The sequence below is a fragment of the Dermacentor albipictus genome, chromosome 6, assembly GCF_038994185.2.
Source record: "Dermacentor albipictus isolate Rhodes 1998 colony chromosome 6, USDA_Dalb.pri_finalv2, whole genome shotgun sequence".
In the NCBI taxonomy this organism is placed as follows: domain Eukaryota; kingdom Metazoa; phylum Arthropoda; class Arachnida; order Ixodida; family Ixodidae; genus Dermacentor; species Dermacentor albipictus.
The window spans coordinates 84,007,469-84,030,378 of NC_091826.1; the positions used below are offsets into that span (position 1 = coordinate 84,007,469).

General features: G+C 45.7%; 1 protein-coding gene across 1 annotated transcript in view; it reads right to left on the reverse strand.

Annotated features, from left to right (window-relative positions):
- Positions 1 to 3,956: 3,956 nt before the first annotated feature.
- Positions 3,957 to 22,910, reverse strand: part of LOC139061257 (calcium-activated chloride channel regulator 1-like) — a 323,451-nt gene continuing 304,497 nt past the window's right edge. Inside the window, exon 16 of the mRNA XM_070540974.1 lies at positions 3,957 to 4,525. Within this exon, the coding sequence (XP_070397075.1) occupies positions 3,996 to 4,525 (530 nt within the window). The 3' untranslated portion in view covers positions 3,957 to 3,995. The remainder of the gene's footprint in view (positions 4,526 to 22,910) is intronic.

A 22,910-nucleotide genomic window follows, 5' to 3' on the forward strand; every position in this document is an offset into this window, starting at 1 on the left:
CTCCACGTCAATTAAAGATCCTCCAAGATATTAACAGAGACCGACAAAAATTCAGACATTTTGGGAAAGGTGAAACCGCTGCAAATTTCACGACAGCCTTAGCCTAAATATAAAAGATGACTTAAAATAAGAAAACATAACGTTGACAGGGTGGCCAAATTCTGGCACAAATAAATCGGCTGTTGAAGCAGTTCAGCTGAAACGCGATGGTGCGAAATGAGGCGAGAATGTCGGCAAGTGTTGAACAAAGGTCAAGTGGGTCCGGTGGCCGACGCCAGCGCTCGGCAGCTGTCAAGCGACTGCACGTATTAGCGAGATGCCTGGTCGTCAGTAGTTCCAGTATGATTCGGGCCTGAAATATTGGACGTGGACTCCATCACATTCAATACAGTGCATTCTACGGTGTCATTCTTGGACAGATGGTACCCATTCTCACGCAATGAGGATGCGAACAAATTGCCTCACGTGCCGGCTGTCACCTTCCTCCTACTGCCAACATTCCTTTCCCTCCGTAGTTGCTTAGCTTTTACTGGGTTCCGCTGCTGATCACGAAGTCTCGGGATCGAATTCCAACCACGGCAGCCGTATTTCAGTGGGTGTGAAATGCGAAAACCCGCGTACTTAGGGTTAGGCGCACGTTAAAAATCCCAAGTGGTCTAAATTATTCCCGAATCCTCCACTACGACATGCCTCATAATGAAATTGGGGTTTTGGCAAGTAAAACCTCATAATGCGTTATGTAACATTCGTTAAGGATGTCCTGGGCAGTCGCACAACTCTTGAATACAATTAAGTGTCAGGAGTTGCGCGTGAGGTCCTTGAATATGTCATCATCATCATCATCAGCCTGGTTACGTCCACTGCAGGGCAAAGACCTCTCCCATACTTCTCCACCAACCCCGGTCATCTACTAATTGTGGTCATGTGATCCCAGCAAACTTCTTAATCTCATCCGCCCACCTAACTTTCTGCCGTCCCCTGCTGCGGTTCCCTTCCCTTGGAATCCAGTCCGTGTATAATAGCTGCGTCTTACCAGTACTCACCTACGGGGCAGAAACTTGGAGGCTTACGAAAAGGATTCTACTTAAATTGTGGACGAGGCAACGAGCTACTGAAAGAAGAATGATGGGTGTAACGTTAAGGGATAAGAAATGAGCAGATGGGATGAGGGAACAAACGCGAGTTAATGGCATCTTAGTTGAAATCAAGAAAAAGAAATTGGCATGGGCAGGACATGTAATGAGGAGGCAAGATAACCGATGGTCATTAAGGGTTGATTATGTGGATAGCCTTTATCGCGTTCAATAGCTGCTAGTCTAAATTGCATCTATATAATAAAGGCGCTACGACAACATGGTAGAGATTGTGGAGAACATACAAATCCCGCATATATTACTGCACAATAACTTCAAATAGCGTTATTGCTTCACGCCATAGGAGACTACTTTGGAAACTAACTGCAAGTACTGTATATGTCGTACCCAAGGGTGTACCTGGCCTGGTGGACAGTAAATGTGACCTAATATTGCGAGCAGCTTCGGCCACAGCATGCTAACGGATGACGACACAGACAGAAGTGACTAGCGCAAGAGTGGACAGGGGACACTAAAGACGCTACAAGGGCAAGCGCCCAGTTGGAAATTTGCGCTTATCCTTGTCGCCTCTTTAGTGTCCCGTGTCCACTCTTGCGCTAGTCACTTTAGCGTGGAATACCAACTAGCCCCCTCTCACACCCTGCGACGACACAGGGACAGTTTGCTCAGCTCTTCTTTCGTGACTTTTGCGTCAAGGTGGAAAACCAACATCTCCTATATGCCTTAATACTTAAGCACGTCTAGATTTGCAGCTGCGGTGATAGCCCATGAGTGCGCATTGCAAAGTCGCTGGTGCAATAATTGTGTGCACCTTAACGAGTTCGATAGGGGAAAATCAAAATCCATCCACGACGGCGTCTCCAGTAGGCGCTGTCCGATGTTCGGACGTTAACAATGTCTGCCGACTTAAGAAAGGCTGCCCCTAAGTGCTTCTGACGGTTAGGCTAGCTTCTTCACTCCGTACAATCAAAAAGAAGAAAAAGAAAAGGAAAAGGAAAGGGAAGAAGAAAAAAAGAACCGAATCAAAAGCCCAGAATCAACAATTGCTCGTCGCGAGTAAACGCTGGATGACGAGTAATTTCCAGGCGACGAGCGAATACGCTTGATCAAGAACACGGATAACGCCGGCGGGACAAGCATTGTGGCGAAGTTCAATGCGCAGGGATAGGTTTTACTTTTTTATTTTTGTTTGGTTGACGTCATCACGCGTTACCGCGGGAAGTTTGAAAAGTTTAAGGTGAGTACGCCACGTGGTGGCATTCACATGAACTAAACCCTGGTGTCCAGAAAAGCTGGATACACCCTAAAAATTTAAAAAAAAATGTATAATGGATGGTTCAACCGTAGCGTTATTCACAATCATTGTGAAGAAGGGTCTCATGATACAGCCTAAACATCTATTTTTAATTTCTGTGGTTTGCGTTAATTTTCATCTGTTTACAATTATTATTTGCATTCACCAAGTGCTAAAGAGGTGGGAATGTATTTGTAGTACTGCTATGCATGGTTGTTTAGATATATTGGAATTTTTTATTGTAGCTTCATTGGAAAATTTTAATTATTGGGTTTTACGTGCCAAAACAATTTATGATTATGAGGCACGCCTTAGTGGATGACTCCGGAAATTTTGACCGCCTGGGGTTTTTTAACGTGCACCTAAATATAAGTACCCGAGTGTTTTCTCATTTCGCCTACATCAAAATGCTGCCGCCATGGCCGTAATTCGATCCCGCGGCCTCGTGCTCAGCAGCCTAACACCGCAGCCACTGAGCAACCACAGCGGGTGATGTAACTTCATGCACCACATAGGTAAAACGCCTACATTTTCATTCTTTCAAGAACGCCAGCACTAGTAGAGAGTATTTCCTGCGCTAATATAATTATTAGATAGATAGATAGATAGATAGATAGATAGATAGATAGATAGATAGATAGATAGATAGATAGATAGATAGATAGATAGATAGATAGATAGATAGATAGATAGATAGATAGATAGATAGATAGATAGATAGATAGATAGATAGATAGATAGATAGATAGATAGATAGATAGATAGATAGATAGATAGATAGATAGATAGATAGATAGATAGATAGATAGATAGATTAAAAGTGGCGAATGTTCACCAATAAGTGCTTCGCATTTCAGATTGGCAGATTGCCCGTACTGTTGGAATCGATGCAAGTGAAACTGTGTGTGCTGTTTTATGTGACCGACGATAAGTAGCGGTGATGTTGGCAGCCAATGTGTAATTTCATGAGCGTTTGGTCGAATGCGGAAGTGGTGAGTTGATGTAAGGCGTTACGTTGGGTGTGCTACTGCTGTTTAAGTAGTCCATAGAACACAGAGGGAAACATGTTTACTTCAGGCGTTGTTGTGCGTCATACTTCATAACCTGTGTGAGCGTTGATCATTATCATCGCCTCACGTGACACTTCGCATCCTGGTAGTAGTGTTAATACTTAATTGAATTAAGGAGCTTTAGAGAATTCAAATTATTGTTACAATTGTATGTTCACCTTGCATACATACATTCGCGGTCTGCACCACATTTTGCTTGCGTAGCGAAGACGCTTCTGTTCCGCGCGGAACAGGAGGGGAGCCGCTATCGTTGCCTCCCTTTGCGTGCTTTCACTCGCACATAAAACATACCGTGTGCGGCACCGCTGTGGAACACCACGGTGACAACGGCTGCGATAGCGAAAATGTGCTAGGAGTATCCACATAATGGCTCTCCCGAAATAAGTAATTGCAAATCTTGTAAAGAAAAAAAAAACACCACGCACCTTCTAGCCAGCGATTCAAATATTGCCTGGCATCGCCAGTTGTGCCTAATGCTTTATTTCCGTCAGGCCGGATCATGCGCGTTACAAGCTTGGCAGTGTGGTGGTTTCATCTTCACGACGTGGTCTCGTTTACGGTAAGGTTGTTCGCCTTATTCCAGAGCAGCACACAAATCACGATGGACATAACGACTGCGGCTAGTATCCCCAGCATAACCCACATGAATATGGACATACTATCTTTTTGGCTCGCATCAGCCCCGTCCGCACTGGGTGTTTTCGGGATTTTCACTGGGTCAGTCTTCATGGGTGGCCTTGCCGGTGTAGCAATGGTAGGAGCTTCTGCAGGGGATGCGACGGGACTGCTTGGGTTTGCGTACTCTATTGTAATAATCCTTGACGTTTCTGACTTGAGTCCGTCCGCATTGAGCACGCGCGCTGCTAGGTACCCAGTCAAGATGTACTCAATGTCACCATTTGACGTAACCATCCAGTGGCGGGGAAGAGCAATGGTGACGATGTGTTCGGAACCAGCAGGGAGAGGGTCGAGGTTGCCTTCGACGACGTTGGACATAACCTCTTGGGTGTCGAACCCCGAAAGAAGCGCGTGAAAATCCGTGCCGCCTCGGATCTCTATTCCGGCAGCTGTAATTAAAAATAGAGATAACAAAGCTGGCGGACGCCATGAAGCTCGCATTGAGTTGGGGTACAGTGCACTAGAAGGGGGTAGCGTGTTCAGGGAGGACCCGTGGCTGACGCTCCTTTTGCAGGTGACAACAGGTGGCTCCACATCAGCACGGGCTGGATGGAAGCCGCTTTCTTTCCCCTGACGTGCTCTGCAACCATTACACGTTGCAGCGGTCGCGCTTGTGAATGTTTGCAGCTTGATTTTTCGTATTCAAGGTTATCCAAGGTATGCTTCGAGAGCGTGTGGGTGTCTAAGAAAGGCTCAACATATTTTAAAGGAAGGCTAGTCAGCTTGTTAGTTGAAATTTGGACATAATAAATCAAGTGATATACAACAGTTAAACGTAGAAGTCACAATTGTTGCTCGTATATCTTTAGGCTGCAGGAAATAAACAAGTCCCCAAATGCACATGTGATTTTCACAGTTACGTGTCACACATGAAAAATGTATGAATGCAAACTACTCCTTCTTATACAGACATCACTTAAACAATACATCGGCATCCTGTAAGGAGACTGGCTACTTAATTTCTAAAACTGCCAAGGTCAACACTCTATTGGAGATAGCAAGATAAACAGTAGCAAAACGATTATTTACCTCATTACCTAATCATTTTAATAACATGAGGGAAGTAAGCCAACAGCAATGTTCGCTTTAACGCATCGATTAGCTAATAAAGCAGTTGTTTTGTTTGATATTGATTCATTACTTCATAATTACAGGTTTCACTTACATGCCTTCTTCAAATTTGGATAATTTAAAGTAATTGAATACTTTATATACTTTATCTCAGGGAAAAGCAAGCCTTTAAAGGAATGTGTTGCTTGAACTACATAAAATTTGAAAATCACCAACAATACAAATTTGGACCCACACGCTAGCGGCGCGCAACCTGCGCAACTGACAACAGCCGGAATGAGCGACAGGAAACCCTATGGATGTTGGTGGCGGCGCTGCTTTCGCATGCGCTGTTATCCAATTGCCGCACCTTTCCGCACTTTCGGCCTCATGGCAATGCATGACGCTTGCCACCCCTGAACACACTATTCCCTTTTAGTTCACTGTAGTTTGAAAAAAAGTCGTTAACTTGCATTTGCATGCTTGCTTAACCACAAGATACATTGACAGCTGCTACAGATGAACGTCATCGAGTCAAAAAGACAGCATATATATATCATGTCCCAGTATTCACTGACCTATTTAAATAAAGAAAACCCATCTTTGTAAGTGCAAACAATTGTACCTTGTTGGCAGAAATCTGAAGTATCCTACTGTAAATGCTGTAAACTTGAGGCAAAGCACAAGATAGTAGGCAGTACAACAGAATAGAAGGAAGAAACAGCGCTACTCACAACTGAATTTGTATTGCAACTGGTTACCACATATACACCAAAGTACTACAAGAAGAAAACAAAGGTCACTGTCACAACATAGATTTATTTTCGGTAAATTATCCACCATAGGCCGCTACTGCGACATGAACAAGATTTCACTTTTTGAAAGCAAAAGAGATGGGCAACTTACACAGTTGTCATTTCTAATCATTTCGAACGCCTCAATGATCTCCCTAGTCACTTGATCTGGGTTTCGATACATCAACTGTAATTTGTAAAATAAGGGTTTACAGCCACAGCGCAAACAGTGCGTGCCTAGATGACTATAGTCTTTATCAGATTATTGACATTGTTCGAACGTTTCCGTAAGCCATCATTAAGGCACCTTCCCATCTGACCAATGTATTCACATCCGCAGTCTAAAGGAATACAGTACACCACTCCTTCTATGCACAAATTCTTTCCACCATTTCTATTGCAGTCGTGGCGCCTCTTTGTATTATTGTTAACTTTCGCACACAAGCCTGAGATTTTCAAATGGGCTGTAAAGACGACATCGACACTAATACGATTCCCAATTTTCTTCAGGTTATCGCTAGCTTGGAGCAACTACGGCATTACCACCTCTTTTCTACCTGTGCTCTGCTGTACCGCGGAATCCGCATGATCATCTGCTTTTCTTAACGTTCTACTAGCCATGGCTGTCAGCATGGTCTCAGCAAAATTGGTTTTCGAAGCTTCTGTATACGAGGTGATGGCAGGATAATTGAAGATAACTTTCAAAGCAAATGGTAATGATACTCTGCCTAAATAGTTTGCAATGCGTTTATGAAAATGGTTTAATGACTTTCTTGCCTCGGGACTCAGCACCAACACACATGACTGAGAAAAACTTGCAAAATCTAAAAGCAGAATTGAGCCCTTAGCAGGCTCCTCACATCACAAAATAAGAGGTTGGAGACACTGCAGACAAACTTAGAAAACAGCAGACGTGTCAGAAGCCAAATATTCATTGTCAGATTGCAGAAATACAGGATAATCATCGACATACCTAAAACTTTTGCAACCTCTAATGCTTTCAAGCTAGAGCAGAGAATCCTATTGTAATGAGCATGATCTAGGTCACTGAAGAAAGGCACAAGGCAGGAGCCAATGCATACGCTTTCTCTCTATCACCCCAAGCAGAGAACGTCGAAAAGAAGGAAAACTTTAGAAGATCTAACAATGGGTTAGCTGTAGGGGTGTGCGAATATTTAAGTTTTCGAATACAAATCGAATACGAATAAAGCCACAAACTGTCATCGAATATCGAATCGAATGTCGAATATGTATGTAGCATTAAAAAGTTGCAAAATGTGGTAACAATAGCTTTATAACCCTTGTTAAAAATAATAGTGCATTTTACCAGGCTTGGTTTAACTGCTGGTTAAAAAGACGCTCATTACAGATAATGCGCTCAGGTAATGACAGGTAAAGCTCTCAATTAAGTAATGCACTTTTTAGTGATAATCATAAAGGAAAATTAACTGCTCAACATGTTCAGAAAGTAAACGCTATATATTCACTGTGACAACATTTCAAACGGTAGAAAATACTTTCACTTGGAATTGAAGTGGCAGCGATAGCGAAGTACTTCTGGGCGAGTGTACTTAAAATCGGGTACGTGAAGCGACCAAGGGACTGCCCCCACTCACAAGGATCCTTGCCCCTTTCGAGAAGATGCTTTTCCGCATAGTCTCTAACTTCCCTCTCAGAGGCAGATACCAAATGTGCGTTCTCCTTCTTATCATTAGACCGTCGAAAGCTTTCCATACAGTGGATACCACCAGCGGACACGAACTCAACGCTGTCATGGCAGTGTCCTCACTGGGCTCTACGCCACCTGCGTGGAGCTCCCTTGTTACAATTTATTTCAGCCAGATGATCTAGCCAGACACCTGATGAACTGTGTCCTTAAAGTGTGGATCAAGAAACATGGCCAGGTTGGCCACTTCATCAAATTCGCACTCAGCAAAACGAGTCTTGACAAATTTTGCGAGATTGTTAGCAAACGCTGAGTTGCCTATACAATCTTCGAGGCAGTGCAGCGTCCCAAAAATAAATGGAATTTGACAGGACAATGAGGGGCACTTTCGAGCACTTAAGATCACAGTTGAGTCAAATAAGGTCTTCAATGCCTCCAAAAACTCCACTGCATCTCTTCACTTTGCAGAGTTAAATGTATCTAAGCTCGTGTCCGAAAGGGTGAGCTCAAGTCTGATGGACTCTTAGAGCTCAAGGAGCCTTTACAGCATGGGGTCATGACTGTTCCATCTTGTGTGAACATCCTGCACATCATAGAGCACGTCTTCGTTAAGCTACATATGCCGATCGTTCAGTCTTTTCTGTGCACTGTGGCTATGCTTGTAATGCACTGCGATCGCTTTCGCCTTGCTGAGTTTGTTGAGTGCCGCAGTACACGACATTTCATTGCTCATCACTAGGTGTAGAGTGTGCGCAAAGCAGGCTCGCTGGAGCCAAGGCAGTCTCCTGGCAGCCGCTCGGATATTGCGGCCGCTGTTCATCCCGATGTACTTCACGCAGTCGATTGGTATCTCCCAGTCGGTGAATAGCTGCTCCAATGACGCAGTTATGTTCACAGCCATTTGACTCCGATATATGTCGTGTGTTCAAAGTGAACTTTTCATGTCGAAGTTCACCGCAGGAAAATGACGCGAGAGGCTTACAGAACCCTCGTTGGCACGCGACGTCCAGATATCACTAAGAATAGCGAGAGTGTTTGTTCCGTGTTCAAGTACTTTCCGCGGCTCGTGTCGTACCTTTGCTCTTGTGTCATTGTACATGCGCGGGACGAGCACACGTGACAATTTTGCTTGCGATGGCTGACTGCAGCACGACTGTACAGCTGCTTCGACCAGTGCATTGAACTGATGTGGCAGTAATGGTGAAGAAATGAATGGCTGCCACATTCTGGTGAAGTGTTTATTCTTTCTTCTGAGGCAATGAATGCTGTCTCTGCTGAAGTATATCGTCCAGTGTCGGTTGATTCTTCAACGAAGCGTTTGCGGCAGCCTCTTTTTTGTACTCTTCCATCAACAAAGGGTGCTGTTTCATGTGATTTTCGACACTGTTGGTCATCCCCGTTGGCATTTTAAGAGCATGATCACACGACTTGGAGCGAGCTGTCGGCAGCGAGATCTTTCTGTAGTGCCGCGAAAGGAGACTTCTTCCAGCTTTCTTTTCTTGCTTGCTCGGTGGCTCCTCATCTGCAGTTAATGCCATTCTTGGAGAACACACCTGATCGAGGGCTGTATCAGCACTGAGATAGTCGCAAATAGCGCAGTGGTGAAGTTAGCGTGTTTTGCGTTTTTCTTACGGAGAAGCAGCATAGCAGGTAGCAAAGAGACGGCGCTTACGTGAGAAAAGCGGGAACGCAAGACGGGAGTCGTCGATGGCGATGCAACGTTCTCCTCGGACATATTTTTTTTCTTTTTAATTTCCGAACATCTAAAGATTGTCCAGGTAAGAATTTTGGATACATATTTTATTACATATATTTATAGAGCCCTAAAGGACGTCATATATGGTTATGAAAGAGCCATAGAATACAGCTTCGTAAAAAGAAACTGAAACTGATGGTGTCCCACATGCGTCATGCAGATAGACTGAAACAGAGCATACAAATGAAGAGATGGTCATGTGAAATTCTCAGTGAATAAACATGTTCTGAGGAGAATGCGGAGCAAGCATAGAATTCCTTACTTGCTCAATTATTCCGTCTGTCAGAGTATTCGTCGTTTCTATCGTTATTCGGCCCTCTTCGAATATTCGGAAATTTCTGAATATGCATTTCTCGAATCGAATACGCTTCGAATAAGGAAAACATTCGATTCGTATTCGAAATTTCGAATATTTGCACAACCCTAGTTAGCGGTTAAACCGACTTTGTTCTAGCGACGTGCGACCACGTAGACCGTCAAAGTATCAGGCTCTCGCAGGAGAGGAAGAACCGACACTCCGTCGCTTAGCGTAGCATTCTTTTTAATGATCTTCGGAACGCTAGCCCGCGCCGGAAACGCGCCAGCCGCTCGAGCCTCGTGTAGACGCGAGCGTCTGCGTCAACTCTCGTGCGACGCCGATGCTGCTGCCGCTACAGAGGGCTCCCCCCCTAGAGAGGAGGAAAGTTCGACGAACGATGGAAAGTCCACGTGACGCGGCGTGTCTTGGCGTTGGTCTTCGGTGTCACGTTCGCTGGCGGCGGCGAAGGATGCAGCAGAGTGGCGTCGCATACTGGTGGGGCTGAGGGCGCGGGTGCTTCGATGTAGGCGGGTTTGAGACGTTCCAGGGCAATTGTGTCTGATCGGCCGTTGACATTGACAACAAACGTCGTCGTACGACGCTCTAGAACACAATATGGCCCGGAGTAGTGTGGTTGTAGAGGCTTCCGCACGGCACAGTTACGCACGAAAACGTGGGTAGCAGAGCTGAGTGCGGGAGAAACGTACGGGGACCTTGCTTCTTGTGAACGTGTAGGCACGGGGCGCATCTGGCTGAAGAAGGCTTGCAGGTCGGCGACGTATTCGGCAGGTGATGGCATAGGCGTTTTGGGGGTGGCGACAAAGAAATCGCACGGAAGGCGTAGGTGAGTGCCGTAAACTAGCTCAGCACAGGAGCAACCTAGGTCGCTCTTGAGTGCGGCTCTGATGCCAAGTAAGACGAGGGGTAAATGTAGGACCCACTTCTCCGGTGATTCATGTGCCATAAGGGAGGCCTTGAGATGCCGGTGAAAACGTTCAACTAGTCCGTTGGACTGCGGGTGGTAAGCAGTTGTGCGAAAACGTGTCGTTCCGAGTAGTTTGAGTAGCTCGTTGAAGAGCGCTGAGTCAAACTGTCGACCGCGATCTGTGATTATTGTGGATGGGCAGCCGAACCTTGCTATCCACGTAGACACGAAAGCTGCTGCAACAGTGGGTGCGGAGATGTCTGATATAGGTGTAGCTTCTGGCCATCGTGTATAACGGTCGATACATGTCAATATGTAGCAGTAACCTTTCGAAGGTGGGAGAGGGCCGACGAGGTCCAGGTGTACGGTGTCGAAACGAGCATCTGGTGGAAGAAAAGATTTGGCAGGCGGAATGGGGTGACGCTGGATCTTCGAACGTTGACATGACAAACAGCAGCGAACCCAATCGCGAACTTGCGCGTTTAGCCGAGGCCAAACGAAACGACTGGAAAGAAGCTTCTGTGTCGCGCGTATGCCAGGGTGCGACAGGTTGTGCACGGTTTCGAATAGACGTCTGCGAAGGGATGCCGGAATGTATGGTCTGGGTGTGTCGTTAGAAGTGTCGCAGACGATGGACGTACCATCTGGGGTCACAACGACGTCTTCCAATTGCAGGGACGTTGGCGAATTCCGGAGTGTACGAAGTTCAGTGTCGTCACGCTGTTGACTGGCGAGTAAGTCGGCCTCGATGATGAAAGGTTCCGATGTCAACGTGGAAACGACATTGACACGACTCAGAACGTCAGCTGGAATGTTGTCGGTGCCCTTGATGTGGCGGAACGTTGTTGTAAACTCGGAGATGTAGGAAAGCTGTCGAATCTCGCGGGGCGAGTAACAGGACGCCGAACGATTCGTTGCGTGCACAAGGGGCTTGTGGTCAGTCAAAACAGTGAATGCACGGCCTTCGAGGAAATGGCGAAAATGCTTGATAGCCAGGTAAACAGCGAGTAATTCACGGCCGAAAACGCTGTAGCGGGACTGCGCAGGCTTCAGTTTCTTGGAGAAAAAAGCGAGTGGATGCCACTCATTGTCGATGAATTGCTGCAGAACGGCACCAACGGCGGTATTTGAAGCGTTGGTCATGATGGCAGTGGGTGCGTCTGGCTTTGGGTGTCTAAGCAGCGTGGCGTCGGCGAGGGCAGACTTGACTTTTGCGAAAGCGTCTGCGGCCTCTTCAGTCCACTGAAGCACTTGTTTGCGCTTGTTTACCAGGAGAGCGTCTAGCGGAGCCATAAGTCGTGCGCACTCGGGAATGAATCGGCGGTAGAAATTGACGAATCCGAGAAATTGGCGAAGCTTGGTGAGTGTGGTCGGTCGGGGAAAGTTTTCGATGACGCGAATCTTGGACGGCAGAGGTCGAATGCCGTTAGCGTCGACGATATGACCGAGGAACTCGAGTTCGGTTTGACCGAATTCACTCTTGGCGGCGTTGATGACAATTCCTTTACTGGCTAGGCGTGAGAACAACAACCGCAAGTGGTGAAGATGTTCTTCTTCCGTAGAGCTTGCCACGAGGAGGTCGTCAATGTATGCAAAAACGAAAGGCAGACCTCGGGTGACGGAATCGATGAAACGCTGAAAGGATTGGCCCGCGTTCCGTAAACCGAAAGGCATGCGGAGAAATTCGAAAAGACCGAAGGGCGTGGTGATGGCGGTCTTGGGAATGTCTTCTTCAGCGACCGGTAGTTGATGGTAGGCGCGAACGAGATCGATCTTAGAAAAGATCGTCGCACCGTGCAACGCTACCGTGAAGTCCTGAATGTTCGGTAGAGGGTAGCGATCAGGAACTGTGACGTTGTTTAGTGCCCTGTAATCGCCGCAGGGGCGCCAGTCACCCGTCTTCTTAGGCACCATGTGAAGTGGTGATGCCCAGTTACTGGAAGAAGGGCGGATGATGCCAAGTTGCAGCATGTGTTCGAACTCCGCGCGAGCGATCTTGAGTTTCTCCGGGGACAAACGCCGGGGTCGGAAGTAGACCGGTGGGCCGGAGGTGACGATGTGATGGTACACGTCATGTTGCACCGGTTGCGTCCAGTCCGGTAGGCGCGTCAAAGTGGGAAACTCGCGTAGGAGTGCGGCGAAAGGTTCGTCCAACATGGCAGAAATAGGCGCTATGGGCGATGTGCCTGATGATGGGACGCCGGGAACGGATAGCTGGGTCACGGAGTCGATGAGACGGCGTCGTTGGATGTCGACAAGGAGTCCGTAGTTATGCAAGAAGTCTGCTCCAATGACTGCATGACGGACGTCTGCAACCAGGAAAATCCAGCGGAACGCTCGTCGAAGGCCAAGGTTTAGCATGACGGAGCGTGACGAGAAAACTGGAATCCTGGTGCCGTTGACGGCTTGCAAAAACGACACAGGAGTCGCTTTTCGGTCGGAGCGCTGGGCGGGGAGAATGCTGACGTCAGCACCTGTATCGACTAAGAATCGTTGTCCCGTAACTCTGTCCGTCACGTAGAAAAGGCGACTTGTGTGCTGGGCCGGACCACTCGTCGCCGTTAGAGGTCGGCCGGCCTGTTTCCCTGCCAAGCGCAGGGACGCCGACAGTGACGAGCGTCGTTTCCAAAACGGCGGTGGTAGTAGCAAACGCCAGGCGTTGTAGTTGAGGTTTCATTGCGAGTGCCCGTGCGTCTTGATCTGCTGGAACTACGGCTGCGTGGGCGACGAGACGTGCGGCGATGCTCCGCTCCACTGATGATGCGTTCCAGGCGCTCACACAAGGAGTCGAGCGGAGAGTGCACTGCGGAAGAGCAGGGAAGAGTTGGCAGAGTGTTTGTATTCTCACCCGGAGACGGTGACGTGGCTGCGATGGTTGGGGTGGCTACTTCCATGACTTTGTCGGCCAAAGCGGCAAGTCCGGTAAGGTCCATGGTAGAGGCTGTCGCCAGGACCATCTGCACGTTAGCCGGGAGTCGTTGCAAAAACAATTCGCGCAACAGCGTGTCATCGACGGATCTCGCGTTGTTTCCGAGCAGCTGGCTCATTCGGCGAAGAAGTTGACTAGCGCGTCGGTCGCCGAGTTCTTCAGCGGACAGAAGCTGCTGGATGCGAGAACGCTGTGAAGTTGCTGTGCGCTGTAGCAGTGCTGCCTTGAGATCGTCATAGGCGGCGGCAGACAATGGGGAGTTCAACAAATCTGCTACCTCGTCAATGGCGGCGGGCGAGAGCGCTGCGACGGCGTAATGGAACTTCGAGGCTTGAGAGCGGATACCAGCGACTTGAAATTGCGCTTCGGCCTGAAGAAACCACGCCGAAGGATGCTGGTCCCAGTACTGTGGGAGGCGGACAGCGATGGCGGAACAGGAGGGCTCACCGCGTTCCTCGGAAGGGTTCTGGCCTTGAGCTCTCGTAGCGTCGGTCTGGTCCATGGTCGTCTCTACCACAGGAGCGTATGGCAATATCACGTCCGGGTCACCAATCTGTGGCGACGTGCGACCACGTAGACCGTCAAAGTATCAGGCTCTCGCAGGAGAGGAAGAACCGACACTCCGTCGCTTAGCGTAGCATTCTTTTTAATGATCTTCGGAACGCTAGCCCGCGCCGGAAACGCGCCAGCCGCTCGAGCCTCGTGTAGACGCGAGCGTCTGCGTCAACTCTCGTGCGACGCCGATGCTGCTGCCGCTACAAATGGCCCGACCTCCCAGTTTATTGCCCGACCTACCAGTTGATTGCCCGCCAATTGAAAATATCTCAGTGACTCAAGAAGGCATTTTATCTCTCTTGTTAAATTTGAACACAAAGAAATCACCTGGAACGGACGGCATACCTGCTGCTTTTCTCGTGAGATATGCCGAGTGGTGCTCAACATTTCTGCGCATCATATTTAGCAAGTCTTTATCGCGTGCAGAAGTTCTGGATGACTGGAAGTACGCAAAGGTCACCCCGATACCCAAATCAGAAAACAGGTCCCTTATCACTGCATACAGACCAATTTCATTGTTACCCACATATGCAAAAACCCTTCAGCTTATTATATTTGAACATATTTCGGTCTTTCTAAATGGCAACAATATAATTGATCCCAGGGGGCATGGGTTTCGGAAGGGCCTGCCTACAACACAGCTACTGGAAACTATCCACGAACTCGCAGCAGTTCTAGATAAGCAGCAGGGCCAAACTGATTTAATATTCATTTTTCGAAAAAGCATTCGACCATGTGTCTCACTCTAAACTGCTGTTAAAGATACAAACAATACTTAAAAGTGATTCTTTGATTTCATGGATTTCAGCATATCTGTCGTTAAGGCGGCAGAGTGTGTTTATCAACGGCGCGCGTTCTGGATCTGCACCGGTTCAATCAAGCATTCCACAGGGGTCCGTCCTTGGGCCTCTTTTCTTTCTAATCTTTGTCAATGACTTAATAGAAGAAGCAAATGTGAAAATACGTTTATTTGCAGACGACTGTATACTATATCAAGAAGTTAATAGCGTAAATGATCACGTCCGCTTGAATTCTTCACTAGCCAAGGTACAAGCGTGGTGTGCCACATGGCAAATGAATATTAATGCAAAGAAAACGGTTCCTATGTAAGTAATACGAAAATGCCACCCCTTAAACTTTTCTTACAGTTTCAGTGGTAATAATATATCTACGGTTAGTAGCTACAAACACTTAGGCCTCGTAATTTCATCCGACCTTAGAAGGAACGATCACATATCTCCTATTTCAAAAAAGGCAATGCGCCAACTCGGTTACTTGAGAAGATCGCTTCGACAGTCCACGCAAGAAATGTGTCTTTTAGCGTACAAAACGTATATTAGGCCAACTCTTGAGTACGCTTCGGCAGTATGGGACCCGTACATGCTGAATAACACTACTCAATTGGAAAACATCCAAAGAAAACCTGTTAGATTCGTATTTAACTGATATAGCTGGCACGTATTTCCGAATGTTCTTATTAACAACACTAACCTGGAAACATTAAAATTAAGGCGATATAGGGACCGTCTGAAATACATGCATTTACATTACCATGATATGCTGGGGATAGATGAGGATATGTATGTTACTTTAGTCACGAGGCGTGCAACACGATCTAATCATCAGAAGTAAATAAAAGAATTTTCTTGCAGAACAAATGTATTTAAAAACATTTTTTCCTCGGACGATAGGTGAGTGGAATGCGCTCTCTGCCAGTACAGTGGAATGCCCGACCGTCCAGTCATTCTGCAACCAGCTGAATAGCATTTAGACTTGATGTTATATGTAGCATATGTATGTATGTATAAACGTAATTTTTCTTTCTGCATTTTGATTTACAATACACGCTAGTGCTATTTCCGCTTGCTTGTCATTACTATATGTAGATTTTTGCCTGCTCAACCTACCAAACATGCGCGATGTTTTTCAGCCTACCAGTATGAATGCGACTCCTTGTTATCAATATCGCGTTATTATCAATATCCTCTGTACAGCTTTTGCGATTCAGCGAATATCAGTATTTTGAATTATATTGAAATTTTGTGATGCTTTTTTCGTTGGAATGCTCTGTACGGCTTGTGCAGATCAGGGAATATGTCTGTTGCAATGTATTGAATTCTTGCAATGATTTTTGCTGTTAATTTTTTTTTGTTCATCTGTATGTCGCACTGTACACTCCTGCCGGCCTCAGACTAAGGTCGGCAGTATCCAGTAAATAAATAAATAAAAATAAATAAATTCCGGAAGCCCACTACGCCGTAGTTGTCAATGGCGTGTTCTACGCATTGAAGTAGCTCCTTTCAAGGCAATGAGTAAAACAAATCTTTAATGTCCAGAGAACAGGCAGGGAAGCCCACATGCGTGCTGTCTTACGAAAATTCTATCATATACTCGGAGCTGCTGGTTCTGGAGTTGAAAGTAGGAGCTTGGCCTGTAAAAATCAGGCCACCGATTTCTGCCAGGAAACCTTTTTTTGGTAGTATAACAAAGAAGGTACACTAATTTTTGTGCGTTTTTGCAAACACAGTTCCTTTGTCTTGTCTAAGTCACGCCGAAGGTCTTCTAGAGTAAAACTCTTACACAGTCGTTGCGACTCTTTCTTAAATTTTTCAAGGCATACATCGTCTCAGGGTCTTAGCTCTTGACGACCCTTTTAGAATCAGGAGCTCTGAGCAAATGATAGAATTGTTAAAAAGCAGCACTCACGTGGGCTTCCCTGCCTTCTCTCTAGATAATAAAGATTTGTTTTACTCATTACCTCAAAAGGAGCTTCTTCAATGCGTGAAAAGCGCCATCAACAACCACGGCATAGTGGGCTTCCAGAATGAAGTCGGTCTAACCGCTAACCAGTTTCTAAAACATTTAAAGCTTTACTTCAGTTCGACGTCCGCTGCTTGGGGTGACTCAACGTTTTTACATAGAGAAGGGGCATGCTATGGTTCCTGCCTCGCGCCTCTCTTAAGCAACCTAGTTCTATCGCAATACGATAACATTCTTTGCACTAGCCTAAAAAGACGAGAGGTTCCAAGGTTTCTAGGTATGTCGATGATTATCTTGTGTTTCTACAAAATGACAACGAATCCTTGGCTACTGCAACGCCTTCTATTCAGTTTTTCGCGAGTGCCTCCAACCTTTTATTTTGTGATGAGAACTCCTTGCTAACGGTTCCACTAGGTTTTTAGATATTGCGCTTGTGTTTTCAAGCAGTCACGTGTCTTGGTGCAACGAGCCATTCAACTATTTTCGTCTGCGCATTCCGAAGCAGTTAAGCGGGGTATCAGGACCCTCTGTTTTAAGAACGCTCTTCTAAAATCCTAACATCACGTGGTGCCCAGAAGCTTCGAAAACCAAGTTTCGCGCCCAAGCGCAGCTGGCTATGCCTTGAAATGCTGACAGCCGTGACCGGAAGCAGGTTACGAAAATGCGATGATCACGCGGATTCCGCTCTCCAAGCAGCTGCGTGTGGGAGACGCTCGGAACGCGCATGAGCATAGGCGTAGTAGTGGATGATGAACCGCGACAAGACCCTCAAGCGCTGACTTTAGATCTGAGCCATACACAAACCATCCGCATTCCGACTGCGATTGGACAAGTGCATCGTATATGCTAAGCTACTACTACTACTGCTAGGTTTATTAGTTTAGGATATTTCTCTTTTACCTACGCGATATGTGCTTTGAAGTTGAGCTTCTTCTCAATGATTACACCAACAAATTTGTGTTCGTTCTTTACGGCGATTTTTGTTGTTTAATATGCACAGTTGGGTCCGTCACGAGACGCCGCTGTAGACTGAAAGGTACACATAAAATTTTCTATGGGTAAAATTTAAAACCATTTTTATTTGTCCGTCACAATCGAGAGTTTACGCCCAGCCAGAGTTGGCGCTCACAAGTAACCATATTACAAGAGGAGCAAATAAGATGAATGTCATCGACGTACGGCGAATACATTAAGGAAGACGAAATAATTGTAGTTATCGAGTTGAGCTTAATTAAATACGCTGCAAGGCCTAATACACCACCCTGTGGCACTCCAGTCTTCTGTATAAAACAGCTAGACAAAGTTACTCCAAGCATCACCTGAAAGATTCAGTCCTCAAGATAGCTTTTGATTATACCGAACGTGTGCCCTTTTATTCCACGTTTGTGTAAGTCCAATAATAGGCCATGACACCACGTTCTATCTTATGCTTTTGATAAGTCAAAGAAAACAGCAACGTAATGTTTCCTTTGCACGAAAGGTTCACAGATTAGTGTTTCTAACCTGACTAATTGGTCGATCGTGCTGCGATTGGGATCTAAAACCACCCTGACACTGATTGAGTAACTTGTTATCTTCCAGAAGGTGCACAAGGCGTGTTTTGACAACTCTTTCAAAACTTTCTCCATACAGCTTGTTAAAGTAATGGAACGATACCAGTTCGGGTCAGAGCGTTCCTTTCCAGATTTTAGGAGCACTATAACTATCGCCTTCTTCCAGGCTTTTGGAAAATAGACTTCTGTCTACAGCCTTTCACAAAGGTGCAGGATTCTGTAGTATGTGTTCACGTCTAGGTGTCGCAATATTTCTTTGTGAATGTTGTCCGGACCTCCTGAATTTACCGCATCGAAGAGCTCAGTTTTATATAAGGACAATTATTCGGTACACTGCTAGCAGTGATATAGGAAGATTGTTCTTTTCTGCAGTGGCTTTTATCTTAAGAAACTGAGGATGGTAGTGAGCTCCGCTCCAAATTCTAGTGAGGTGCTCTCCTAGTATATCTTCTTGTCCTTTAAGATCCACTTTGTCGTCAAATACAGAGAGTGTGTAGTCTGTATGAACACCGTCAATATTTCTCACTTCTTCCCTGACTACTTCGCTTCTTGTATAAGTGTTTACACAGCTTATGTATTCCAACCTTGATGATCGTCTTGTTATTCTTTACCTCCTAGACTCACTGCGATTTTGGTTAAAAAACAACAAACTCTCGGAAGTTGCATATCTGGTTAGTCGAGAGTACGCACAGTTTTGTTTCTTGCGGGCTTTATCACGTGCATCATTTCACCATGGTTTTGGTCTACGTGGAAGCTTCCTTTGTGAAAGCGGTATTGAGTTTTGAGTTGGTTCTCAGCGTTGTTTTGTTGTCAAATCAAATAAGGCGTCAGTATTGAGTGTGATGACTTCGTCAAGCTTTATTTCAGAGCTTTAAAAAAAGACAACAGCCTGCTTTACACAGCTTCCACCTCTTGTCTTTGCACTCGCATTGTTGGAGGTACGTCGATATGTTTCAGTATTATAGCGTGGAGGTCGCTGCCTCATAGGTTTTCCCTAACGCCCCCTCCCCTCCACTATCCGCAAAAAAAAAAGAAAAACTTAGCAAGTGACGGTGTGCCGCCGCAGAGGTCAATGCTTCTAGTAGATCGCGTTTTTTGCTATAAAACATGTTGGCTTTCCATCGTTAAAAAGGTATATATTGCAGTTGTATAAAATTGTTCTATTATGATTCCCCTAGTGTCGGTGTGGCTACTGCCCCACATGCTGTGATGAAGATTAAGATCATCAAATAAAAGAAAACGTTGTGGAAGTTCCTTTACAAGATTTTCAAGCTCGTTTGTTGCAGTAATTTTATCTGGTGGTAAATACACAGAGCATACAGTAATTGTTTTTTTCTATCTGAACATCTAGAGCAACAGCTTCTAAGTTTATTTCAAGCTTAACCTTGCCCACTGGAATTCCTTGAGTAGCAACTATAGCGACTCTTCCAGACGCGACTGAGGACTGCTCCCTATCTTTTGGAAAGCTGCTATATCGACACAGAATCAGCTTAAGCACCCTTTAAAAGCAGTTTTTTGCAAATACAAATGAAATAAGCCTCACTTCAGTAAAAAAAATCGTAAATATAATCAATATTGGCACTAACACCACGGGAGTTCCAGTGCACAATAGTAGCCCTATTGGATGTAGATTATTAAGTAGTTTTCGAAGAAGTTCTGCGTAGAAATTCACAAAGATGACGCGTAAATGTACAGAAAGCTTGTGTAAATTTCTTCCACATCACGTGCCCTTAGGAGGGGCAGCGACAGAAAGTCTACCTCTTTTCTGCTTTCCAGGGAGAATTGCGGAATGCTTTGTTTGTTTACCAGGTGTAGGCTCTTTAGTTGTATCCGTGTCTGAAGGACACAGCTCCACCACCTCAGTGCCCTATGGGCTTTCACTGGTGTTTGATGAAGGTGGCGTTTTCAAGGAACAAAATCGGTCCTTCGGCACCGACTTTGAGACCTGCATGCCCTTAACCATGCACTTGCTGCCGCCAGGCCCGGAATAATCCTCCGGCCTTCTTGGGAAGGATATGTGACGTGTATCTGTTTCTTTTTTCTTGGGGCAAGGGCAGGAGCACTGAAATTTTCTCCAGCAGCTCCACGAGGTTGCTAACTGACACCATTACCCAGTTGAAAAACACAACAGGAAATTTTAAGAGTCTGTCGTATTTTGGGACGTTGTTTCTGTAGTTCTGTTGCCTGTAGTTCTGTTGCCTGTAGTTCTGTTGTCTGTAGTTCTGTTGTCTGTAGTGTGACGTCCTGTAGTAGAAAGTTGTGTAGTTCTTGATCAATATTTAATTAAAAATTGACAGAGACATCCGTAAGGTTATGTAAATTTGTTAGTACAGAAAAGAAAAACATAAAAGTAAAAAAAAATTTAAAAAAAAAACGTCTTCGCCTAGGATTCGAACATGCGACCTCACGATTCCGAGCCCGGCATCTTACCACTGCGCCACCCCTGACATGCTTTTGGAGTGTACGTTTTGGCCATGTGAACAGTACGACGAGCCGATGCGCTGATGTTTACATTTGCATTTTGAGAGCCAAGATCCGCTATCACTCCACCGCGTCAAGTGCCGCATCTCTAGAAGAGCAAGAGTGTTCGTACCATCGACAGGTACCTCTTGCAGTGCTAGAACATCGATTTTGATGTACGATATCCTTATTAAATAAGAAATTCAGAAATAGACAACGTTGACTTTTAGGGTTATTACTGCTAGTTTCGACAGTTGTCTCTCGTTCTTTACACTTTTGAGCGCGCATATAATTCGTGTGTTCAATGCAAAATAGCTACATGAACATTCGTGGATGAGAGTTCTTTCTGACAGCATACTGGCTTCTCACGGCAGCACTGTACCAGATTAATGAGACCCGAGCGAGACAGCTTTTCACGCAACTTTGTGGAACAACCCAAATCTTCTTTTCCGCTTCGCATAAGCTTGTGAAATATTCCTGGGAAATTAACTAATGTGTCAGTGTAACAGCACATGGAAGTCCACAGGCCTGTGTGCCACATCTTACCAAAAAAAAACGGATACGCAGCCATTCCCGCGGATGGTATGATTTTGATCAGCGGCCGATTTTGAGGAGGCCGGTAGGGCGTTGGTGGTGCCGCGTCGTCACGGTACAATTATAACTATTCGCCACGTCGACTTTATTACCGGTGTCGGTGCCATCAGCATTGCCGGCTTCAGAGAAGCGCGATTGAATACCGCGCAAGAGAAAAGTACAGTGTACACCACCGATGCGAAAACATACAATTTTAAAGGACCGCGACGGAAAGCGCTTCTGTTGCGACTTCGGAACTCTTGGCCGTCGCGACCGAATGTTTCTGCTGCGACGTCAGAATTGGTGTCGTAACGTCGGAGTCGCTGTCAGGATATAAAGCTGTTGTTCCGACTTCAGAACTCTTGTTGTCGCGACAGAATGCTTCTGTTGCGAAATCAGAATTTCTGTCGTAATGTCAGAAATGTCTCCCAATTAAGAAATGTCAACAACTTCTGTCGTACAACAGAATTTCTGTAGTTGCGACAGGAATTCCTTTTGCCTTTTTCAACCGGGCACTACAGAAGCTTGTCGCATCACACAATTTCAGTGCACTTCTGTTGTCATCATTGGGTACATGTTGCGGCGATAGGTTTCCGTTGTGAAACAGTTCTCTGTAGTACAACAGAACTTTGTCCATTACTTCAGGAACACTTCTGTTATGACAACTGGAGGCCTGTTGCAATGATAGGCTTCTGTCGTACAACAACATTTTTCTGTAGTACAACAGAAGTTGGTCGCATTACTTCAGGAACACTTCTGTTGTGACAATTGGGGGCCTGTTGCCACAATAGGTTTCTGTAGTATTTCAACAGCTCTCTGTAGCACTACAGAAGTTTTTCGGGTTACTTCAGGAACATTTCTGTTGGGACAACAGGGTGCCTGTAGTGATGACAATTTTTTCTGTAGTACTACAAAAATCTGTTGTAGAGCTTCAGCTTTCTGTTGCAACAATATACATACGACAGACTGTACTTCTGTAGTAGCAACAACAAATGTCTGTTGTACATCAGAAAAGTCTGTCGCTCCATCAGGAATCTGTAGTTACTACAGAAAAATCCTGTTGTACAACAGAAATTTCTGTAGTACTACAAAAATCTGTTGTAGAGCTTCAGCTTTCTGTTGTAACAACAGATATACGACAGACTGTACTTCTGTAGTAGCAACAACAGATGTCTGTTGTACATCAGAAAAGTCTGTCGCTCCATCAGGAATCTGTAGTTACTACAGAAAAATCCTGTTGTACAACAGAAATTTCTGTAGTACTGAACACAACCTCTGTTGTCATTTTCAACTGGGTACCGGCTCATGCATTTATGTATAGCCTCTGCGTAGGTGTGTCTATCGGCAAGGGCGACTCTTTCCATCTTCAATGAGTGATGCGCCCTCCCACACCTTCAATGCAATCATTTCGTTTCCTTTCTTTCTACTCAGGACAAGATCTAGAAAAGGGCGCAC